Source organism: Myotis davidii, unplaced genomic scaffold, assembly GCF_000327345.1.
Source record: "Myotis davidii unplaced genomic scaffold, ASM32734v1 scaffold363, whole genome shotgun sequence".
Taxonomy (NCBI): domain Eukaryota; kingdom Metazoa; phylum Chordata; class Mammalia; order Chiroptera; family Vespertilionidae; genus Myotis; species Myotis davidii.
The window spans coordinates 3358960-3368623 of NW_006294069.1; the positions used below are offsets into that span (position 1 = coordinate 3358960).

At 46.0% G+C, this 9664-nt stretch overlaps 1 protein-coding gene across 1 annotated transcript in view; it reads right to left on the reverse strand.

Moving 5' to 3' along the window:
• Positions 1-9664, reverse strand: part of SMYD4 (SET and MYND domain containing 4) — a 33282-nt gene that overhangs the window by 1762 nt on the left and 21856 nt on the right. Inside the window, exons 6-10 of the mRNA XM_015566809.1 lie at positions 4330-4512; positions 3474-3637; positions 1972-2104; positions 822-938; positions 290-413 (exon numbers count right to left, since the gene is read on the reverse strand). Of these exons, the coding sequence (XP_015422295.1) occupies positions 290-413; positions 822-938; positions 1972-2104; positions 3474-3637; positions 4330-4512 (721 nt within the window). The remainder of the gene's footprint in view (positions 1-289; positions 414-821; positions 939-1971; positions 2105-3473; positions 3638-4329; positions 4513-9664) is intronic.

The following is a 9664-nucleotide window of genomic DNA, read 5'->3' on the forward strand; positions in this document are numbered from 1 at the left end:
GGGGTGAGAGTAACCAACCGGGAGGCCTGAGAAGAACGGCTATGTTGGTGGGTGGGGGACTGCATGGCAGTTTTCCCTAGGAAACTCCCTCAGCGCTAAGATCTCTCAGGAGAAAATTATTAAACTTCATCAGCAAAACAGAAGGACAGGATCTCTCTTAATGAGGAAATAAAGAAGTTGCAACATGCTGAAAAGCACCACAGGAAAAAAGTAATATCTGGAAGAGCCCCATAAAAGCTAGAACAGCATGTGGTCTGGCCAAGTGCTAGGAAGCAAGAGAAAGACTTACCCATTGAAAAAGATCTGGGCCAGTTTGAAGAGCTCATGGCCCATTTCGACACTGGCTGGCCCGTGGCGAACCTCAACGACTCGGAGACTCCTCTGCAGGTGGGCAGCGGACTTGTGCCAGTCCCCTGGGAAGAAAGAAACATCTGGATTCAGAAAAGAACCACAATCAACTGTGGATGAGCACTTCTGGGGCCAGGAAAGCTAAGTGGAAGGGAGAGCAGCCTCAGTTGAAAGACGAAGAGATAACGAACCAGATGAGGCTAGGGCAGGGGTGGGCAAATTTTTTGACTCGAGGGCCACAATGGGTTCTTAAACTGGACCGGAGGGCCGGAACAAAAGCATGGATGGAGTGTTTGTGTGAACTAATATAAATTCAAAGTAAACATCGTTACATAAAAGGGTACGGTCTTTTTTTTCAATAGTTTTATTCATTTCTAACGGGCTGAAGTTTGCCCATGGCTGGGCTAGGGTCATGGCCAAACGCACCAGGCCAACTTGTCCCCTGGGGCAGAAAATAAAAACACACGCTGTACCTAAAGCAGCATAGGCCTGGGCCAGGGCGTCCTCGATTTCTCCCACCAGGCTGTGTTCCGCGGACAGGAAGCTCTCGGCATCACGCTGGCACCCCAACAGCAGCTGAATGGCTCGCTCTGTCAACTCAAAGGGAAGGGACCTCATTACAGACACCAACCCAGCCCTAGACACGCGCACCCAGCTCTTAAATGTTATGTTAGCTGGGCTAAAGGTGGAAACCCCAGCTCGCCTCCTTGTGACCAACCCACAGCGTTTGTTCCAATAACGCTGTGTTCTCTTTTTTAAAAATACATTTTTATTGATTTCAGAGAGGAAAGGAGGAGAGATGGAAACATCGATGATAAGAGAGAATCACTGATTGGCTGCCTCCTGCAGGCCCCACACTGAGCCCACAACCCCAAGCAGGTGTCCTGACAGGGAATTGGGAATCGAACCGTGACCTCCTAGTTCATAGGTCAATGCTCAACCACTGAGCCATACGGGCTGGGCAAGCTGTTGTTCTCTTATGTTTTCTCTTTCAGTAGAAAAAGGTTTGGGGTGAGGCCTCCTCACATTTACTCTGCGTTTCCAACGTCAGTTTGAAGTGGAATAACACACTCCACATATGGTCATTGTTTCTCTTGACTCAGAGATCTAAGCTGAAGGTCAAATTTCATAAACTAGGGTAAATAAATTCCCATGACATGGCGCTCTAAGGCAGAGCTTTCGAGGGTAATGAGGAGTCCCACAACTCCCTCTGAAAGAAGCAGGATACTTTTATCCACCAGGCACTGGCCCCACTGGTCTTAGAACAGAGATGAGGCTCTGACGAGGTCAGAACAATTTCTCCAGGAAATTAGGTCATGAGGGCCTGGAATTAAAATGACACCGAACTTCTGGACTATGCGCAAAGATCATGGGTGTCAGGGATAACCCTTTAGTCGTCACGGGATACCTGAACTTAGCCTGCTGATGCATCAGAGAACTACAGCTTAAATCCTCTGGCCCCTTTTCCAGGACCACACAAATTGAACTGGTTGGGTTTTGGTCTCCTTGGCCGACACAGCCACCTTGTGGCTGGCATGGGGATAATTAAGTACAAGTCTTCAATCATTACTGAGTATCCTTGAGTCATCTCAGAATGAAGAAACAGGAAGGGACCAGCCTCACCCACTTTGCCATTCCTGAGAAGCGTCTGGGCCTTCCCGACCCGCTGCCGCAGGTCCTGGAGCCGAGACACGAGGCGGTCCCTGCTGGCCGATTCCGTACAGGATGCGCTGCCACAGCTCAGCACATCGTCTCCCTGTGGAAGCCAGCGTTGTCTTTATTCCTGTATCAGAGTTGGTTAGCAAGACTGCATGTGCTTACGTTACAGGATCGCACCATAGCTCCTGACTGATGGGGGAGAGACTCCGGCAATAACACACCGTGACCGAACCCTGACCGAATTTGGCTGGACAGCAGCAATTCTAATGAAAGCGGTGACCAGTCCCTGCAACATGGCCCCTCCCCACCACGATGTGATTTACAATTAAATTGGTGCAGCCCACAATTTCTTTCCATCTTGGCAGCCCCTCTCTCATGTCTCTTTGGGGCCAGCACTGTGGATGACAGACACATGTCTAGCAGTTATGAAAAAGCCACAAGAAAAGGTGCTAGGTGAGGCCTAGTATCTGACGGTGGGTTTGTAACTTCAGCTTTCCGACACAGGCCACTTCCACTTCCATTTCCACTTCTACATGCCACTTCCTGTTCCCCTAACAATGCCCAATCCTCTGGCGGCCGAGAAAATCTCGGAGGTGAACACTTGCTGTTTTTTTAGATGCCAGTACCTATGCCCACATTTGGCAACAGCAACCTGCCCCCTCCCGGGGACCCTCTCCCACCCTCCCACAGTCAGCGCCCGGTAGCTGAGGGGTGTGCATGTAGCTCCGACCTGGCCCTTCCTCTGGCCCAGATGGCCGGAGGAAAATCATTTGACTCTGGTTTTCCTCCAGCCACAGGAATCGGGTCAATGAAACGCAAAGCAATTTTTGCCAGCCCTCTGTTAGACCAGTGCATCTGGTCGTCTTGCCACCAGCAGAGGGAAGTCTGCCGGAGGCTGGGCGAACACAGACAATGGAGCTGAGGGGGGCACAGAGAAAAGTGGGTCTGGGTGACATTACTAAGCCCCTGGATCAAGATGTATCTGATGTGCCTCTACCCTATGACGTTTTAGCGATTTACTTGAGCAAATAAATTCCCAGTGTCCCCTCCCGCCCCTTAGGCCAGTTTAGGAGGGATTTTCTGTTATTTGCTCTTGCAAATCTTTTTCTTGTAAGATGACTAAATCTGACCTTTCACTGCGGTTCCTGGGGGGTGGGTGATCAATGTGTGAGGAGGATGCGCTGAAAGGGAAGGGAGTCCTGCTCTCGGCACCTGTAAGCCCCAATGGCTTCCTGGTAAAGGTTTCTGCAAATCTTTTTCTTGTAAGATGACTAAATCCAACCTTTCACTGTGGTTCCTGGGGGGTGGGTGTGGGGTGGGTGATCAATGTGTGGGGAGGATGCGCTGAAAGGGAAGAGAGTTCTGCTCTCGGCTCCTGTAAGCCCCAATGGCTTCCTGGTAAAGGTTTACGGCCTTTGGGCTGGATGACGGACCTCCAGGAGAAGCTGAGGAGAGGGGAGACCCACCTGCATGAGCTCTCCGCAGCAGTGACAGCGGAACGCTTCCCACCGGGGCCCTGCAGCCGCTCTGCACTTTCCGTTCTGACAAGCCAGGCAGTCGCAGTCAAAGAAATACTGAGACCTCAGCTTCTGCTGCCTCTCGGCAACACCCATCCTGCTCTCGTGAGGCCCTGCAGAGAGATCACACGGGGCCAATATTTAAAGCAAGAGAGAGGCACTGCTTTATTATTATTGTTTTATTTTTTACTTTTTGAGAGAGGCACCACTTTATTTTTTTAAAATATATCTTATTGATTTTTTACAGAGAGGAAGAGAGAGGGATAGAGAGTTAGAAACATCGATGAGAAAGAAAAATTGATCAGCTGCCTCCTGCACACTCCCCACGGGGGATGTGCCTGCAAGGAAGGTACATGTCCTTGACCAGAATCGAACCTGGGACCCTTGAGTCCGCAGGCCGGTGCTCTATCCGCTGAGCCAAACCAGCCAGGGCAGAGAGAGGCACCACTTTAAAAACTTCGGCTTAGCAGAGGGTCTGGTCCATTATTCATCATGTGCCAGGTCCCCTGTACTCGAACATTTGTGGAACTAGATATAGAAATAAGCCTCCAACTCGTGGGGACAGGAGAAAAAAGCCAAAAGGCTGTTTCTAGCCCATTTTCAGAACAGGAAGTTAATGGGGATGAAGCAGTGACATACGCGACAGTTTGGACACAACGGTGCCCAGTAGGAAGGCCCCTTCCTGGCCTAAGTACGCACCGTTTCTTCCAGGAAACGATCACTGGCCCAGAAAGACACCTGCCCAGCGGTTTGCTAATTCCTTTCCTGCGGGACAGGGTAACAGGAGCGAGGAGGGAGGGCTCACCGTAACAGTGGAGAATCTCCTGCCCTTCCCCAATCTGCTGTGAGGCCCGAACGGTGGCCACCGTGCTCACGAAGGACACGCTGGTGTTGGGGCTGCAGGAATGGTTCAGGAGGCTGACCACGGGGAAGAGGCCTGTGGCCAGGCGGACCTGCCTGCTGTCGGTAACCATGTTCTCTTTAGATCCTGAAAGGCCAAGAGGAAACACGGAAAATGTGTCAGGACATTAGTCCTGGCCTCGCCATCCGCCTCTCAGAAGATGAGCTGGGCAATTGGGCCTGACGCCCGTCTGAGTCACAGCTCCACCGCCGGATCCGATATCCATCAGATGGAGCATGACTCACTCACAGCAAACGCTGGTCCCCAGGAAGCGAAGCAAAGGAACACATGAAACGTCCACCAGAGTCCTGGGACCTAACCATTGTGTCTCAGTCCCGCAAAAAGCCCAAAGATTAGAGTTTATAAAAAAATGATCAAAAAGGAATTATCAAAAATGATCAAAAAGGTAGGGAGCTGTCTAGGTGGATGTTCATGAGAACCCAGAAACTAGAGTACCTGCTGAGTTTATTTCCCGAAGATTTTTATAGTCAGTGCTTTTGTTTCACTGGTCTTTGGCTGGCTAAGTCTAATTGGTTAATAGAACAAGTAACCTAATTACGATCTGAAACTAAACAGCCTTATCATCTATTTTTAAAAAGCCATCGTTCCGATGCTCTCCTGTTCCTTCTGCCCGACATCTCAACTTTATGGGAAGTCAGTCAGCAGGTCGCACTGAAAAAACATTCTGGACGACGTCTATTCAAGATAGCCTCATGTCCCAAATAAGGTATTTTTTTCTTAACAATGTCTTCTTTGAAACACAATTAACCAGCAATTTAACTACATGACTGAAAATTAGGAAGGAAGGAGGAAAAGGGCCTCTCAGAGGTGGGGCTATTTCTGTGCCGTAGCTCATGCACTTATATTCATTCCTCTGTGAGTCTTTGTACTCTCGAGCAGGCCTACTTGCTCTTATTTTAGCCACAGTCCTAACCGGCTTCGATATTCAGTTTCTCAGCCCACAACAGCCCAGAAACAGAGAACTAATAAGAGGCAGGTTTTGACAATGACCAAAGAGATGGGTGACAGGCTGGAGGAGGAGGCAGAGAACTTATACAAGGATAACAGCCTTAGGGCAGACAGAAACACCGCACCACCGGAGTTTTACTACAACTGCAACGTTTCACTTACCTGGAGGCTGACTGACAGCACGCCTGCGTGGGTTTTTGTCACAGCCATAGCTATCTCAGGAACAGGCACAACCTATAGGTAAGCCGGGGCATCCAGAAAAGGCCTTAGATTGTGTTCAGTGGCCTTGGTTTAAGTACGAGGAAATCATATTTCCAATGAAACTGGTTGCCATATAAAAGATATTGATACTTAGCCGAGGCCAGTTTGGCTCAGTGGATAGAGCGTCGGCCTGCGGACTGAAGGGTCCTGGGTTCGATTCCGGTCGGGGGCATGTGCCTGGGTTGCGGGCACATCCCCAGTGGGGGATGTGCAGGAGGCGGCTGATCGATGTCTCTCTCTCTCATCAATGTTTCTGACTCTCTATCTCTCTCTCCCTTCCTCTCTGTAAAAAAATCAATAAAATATATTAAAAAAAAAGATATTGATACTTAAAGGGACACTCAGTTTTCTGGAAAACTGAAAAATCATCAGAGAATTGTGGCATCACTGTCTATGCCAGGAATCTCAATATACCTATTTCCAAAGAAATAAAGTAGTCTACGTACAAATGTAATGAAAAGAGAAAATATCATGAACTGTCATGTGAAAACGTTCTGGACAGGAAAACATGGAATAGAGGAATAGAGTCTCTCTGAAGACCATCCTATTATCTGTTGCTATGGAGGACAAGAATGGGACAAATAAAATTCACAGAGAATCCAAATGATTCCATTTCAGTAAACAGTTTTACAAACTGTTACTGCCATCTTTCATCAGAGCTTCTCCTAAGTGCTTACTGAACTGTGGCTTCCCCTCCGCCCCCTCGTCCAATGCTGCGCTCCGGGTGCAGTGCTAATGAGCAGCGAAAATGCTAAAAGGCAGGCGCAGCACAGGAAGGCGCAGTGCAGGGCGGGAGCCGTTTGTGGTCTGAATAATCAGCCTCTGCATAATTAAAAGTTGACTTGCATTCCCAACTACTGATAACTGGCAATCTATATTAGAACAGCTGCAAAGACTTTCCCAGAAAACATGATCACAATACAACGAGTAATGTCAGCTTCGTGAATTATTTATAGGTTATCTTCTAACAGAAGTAGGCCCAGGAACTGGGTGGGGTGAATATTTATGTCAGAGTTGAGTCTCTCTAATTATTTCTAAAAAATTAAGTATTGATTTAAAAAGTTAGTCAATATTTTGAGTGAGTCATCTCTCAGTAGATAATAGAAAGTGAGAATATGTATGTACCTTATCAACCAAATAGAATATGTGACATTTTGTGCATAAAAGAAAAAAGGAGAATGATTTTTTATTTTACCAAAGTACATCTTGCTAATATCCCTATATTTATTTTTATTATCCTTTAAAGAATAGCATATTGAGCCCTGGCTGGTTTGGCTCGGTGGATAGAATGTTGGCCTGCGGACTGAAGAGTCCCGGGTTTGATTCCGGTCAAGGGCACATGCCTGGGTTTCGGGCTCCATCCCCAGTGAGGGGTGTGCAGGAGGGAGCCAATTGATGATTTTCTCTCATCATTGATGTTTCTATCTCTCTCTTCCTCTCCCTTCCTCTCTGAAATCAATAAAAATACATTAAAAATAAAAAGAGAACAGTGTATTGAGCCCGGCTGGTGTAGCTCTGTGATTGAGTGTGGAGCCAGGAAACAAGAGGCCACCAGTTTGATTCCTGGTCAGGGCACATGCCCAGGCTGCAACTCGATTCCCTGTGGGGGGCGTGCAGGAGGCAGCCGATCGATGATATTTCTCTCTCATCGATGTTTCTATTTCTCTCTCCCTCTCCCTTTCTGTCTAAAATCAATAAACATACACATGTATATATTAAAAAGAAGTAATCAAGGGTCCCAACTGAAGGTAGATTCCTTGGTTGTTGAAGAGTGGAAACAAAGGGCAGTGAATTGATCTAACTCCTTATAGAACCTCATTAAGCCTTGTTATGAAGGGAATTCATCTACATCTCCAATGTGCCATCCCACTGAGGTAGAACCACACTTACCAAAGTCTAGAACTTCATCAATGGTCAGTTCTCATCCTTAAGTACCAAAGAGAGGTTTCTGAGAAACTTTGATTAAATAGGATTTATGCAAAGATAAAAACATGCATTTTTGTAGGTTTTTGTCAAAATCTATTCTAGTTAACACTTTAATCCTTCTTCTGTGCTACTAATGGAACAGCTGCTAATGAAATTCAATGAGAACACTAAATTGGGAGGTGCCAGAACCCCAAAGAAATAATAAAAAGGGATATAATAAGATTAGAAATATGAGCAGACTACAACAAAATTTGATTGACTTCAAAAATGAAAGTGAACATTGCTGGTGGGCGTGTAACTGGTCCAACTTTCCTGGAGAGCAATTTGGCAATATGTATTAAGTGCCTAAAAAATGTTCATATGAAACATTTGAGCCCTGGGCCGGGTGGCTCAATTAGTGGAGTGTCACCCTGGGCACCAAAAGGTCACTGGTTTAAATCCTGGTCAGAGCACATATCTAGGTTGTGGGTTCGATCCCCAGTAGGGGGTGTGCAGGAGGTAGCTGATCAATGTTTTTCTCTCTCTCTTCCTCTCCCTTTCTCTCTAAAACCAATAAAAACATATTTTTAAAAAAGAGTTGGTTACTTCCTGCCATTATAATCTGGAAGCCCATATACTATTTTTTATATTCAGAAGAACAAAACAAAATGTAAACAACACTTTTTAAGATGCTAGTGAATGTACCCAAGGGAAAATATAATTCTAGGAAAACACTCAAAAGACATATTTTAGAAGGTAGCAATGGCTCAAAGAGGCAAGAGAAGGCAGAGCAGAAAAGGGAGACGAGCTTGCCATGTGATTGTGTAGAACCATGGGATGAAGCCAGTGCTTTACTGGATGTCCGTGTGCTACAGGACGGGGAAGAAAGTCTTACCCCAAAACACTTCTAGTGAAATGCATGTATACCACATAATGTGACAGCTGAACTAAAATTAAAGATAAGATTCTATAAACGCGAGGTTGACAAAATTCTATATGACCTAATATGAGGAGATCAAAGAGCTAAGCCACATTTTAATACTAATCTGTCTATAAATCCTAGGTTCGGTTAATACCTAATTTGTCCCCTCAATAGTTAATCAGAAAATTCAGAAAAATGTAATGAACTGATTAAAGCGAAAGACATTATCTGCTAAAATGGAGATCATATGATAGAAGTATTGGAAATAGCATTTCTTTTGTAATAATAGGCCTGTTGTCAGTACATGCATATTAGAGATGTCACTTATGATGCTGGGCACACCCAGCCTCCCCATCTACCTTAAACAGGCTTATCTGTCCTGGTTCATAAAAGCAGGGCTGGCTGGGCTGTGTCTAGACGTGGCCCCTAGATTCGAGGCCATCTGACCAGTGGACACCCCAAACAGAGGCTGGCCAACAGCTTATGTTAGCATGTGTGAAAAGTTGTGCTCGGCCTGATTCCTCTCTTGAAAATTTAAAACAATTAGAAAATTTGTTCAGCCGTAGCAAGTTTGGCTCAGTGGATAGAGCGTCGGCCTGTGGACTGAAAGGTCCTGGGTTCGATTCCGGTCAGGGGCATGTACCTTGGTTGCAGGCACATCCCCAGTAGGGGGTGTGCAGGAGGTAGCTGATCGATGTTTCTAACTCTCTATCCCTCTCCCTTCCTATCTGTAAAAAATCAAAAAATATATATTTTTAAAAAAAATTAAAGGACCCAACATTTTCTAAGAGGGGTTAATACACGATTCACATTTGGAGATATCTGTATGTAATTATCGAAGAACAAACAAATTGTATTAAAATGGGGGCAGGAGACAAAATAATCAGTTTGCAAAAGTCCCACTCACCAGAAGAAAGGAGTTTCCTGCAGCAATCTGAAAAACCACTCAAGGCTGCCAAATGGAGGGGGAACATTCCATGTATGCCACGCCTGAAATAAACCGGACAGTATTTTCATTACAATGCAAGAAAAAGACAATCACTTAAATAAATCACTTAAAGTGAAAAGACAGGTGGGTCAAAATCTTAACACCTTGGAGAGCAATTTGGCAATAGGTTAAAGGTGGGCATAACTTATATCCAGCAATTTTCCTCAAAGAGTAAGGTTTTTTTTAAACGCAGA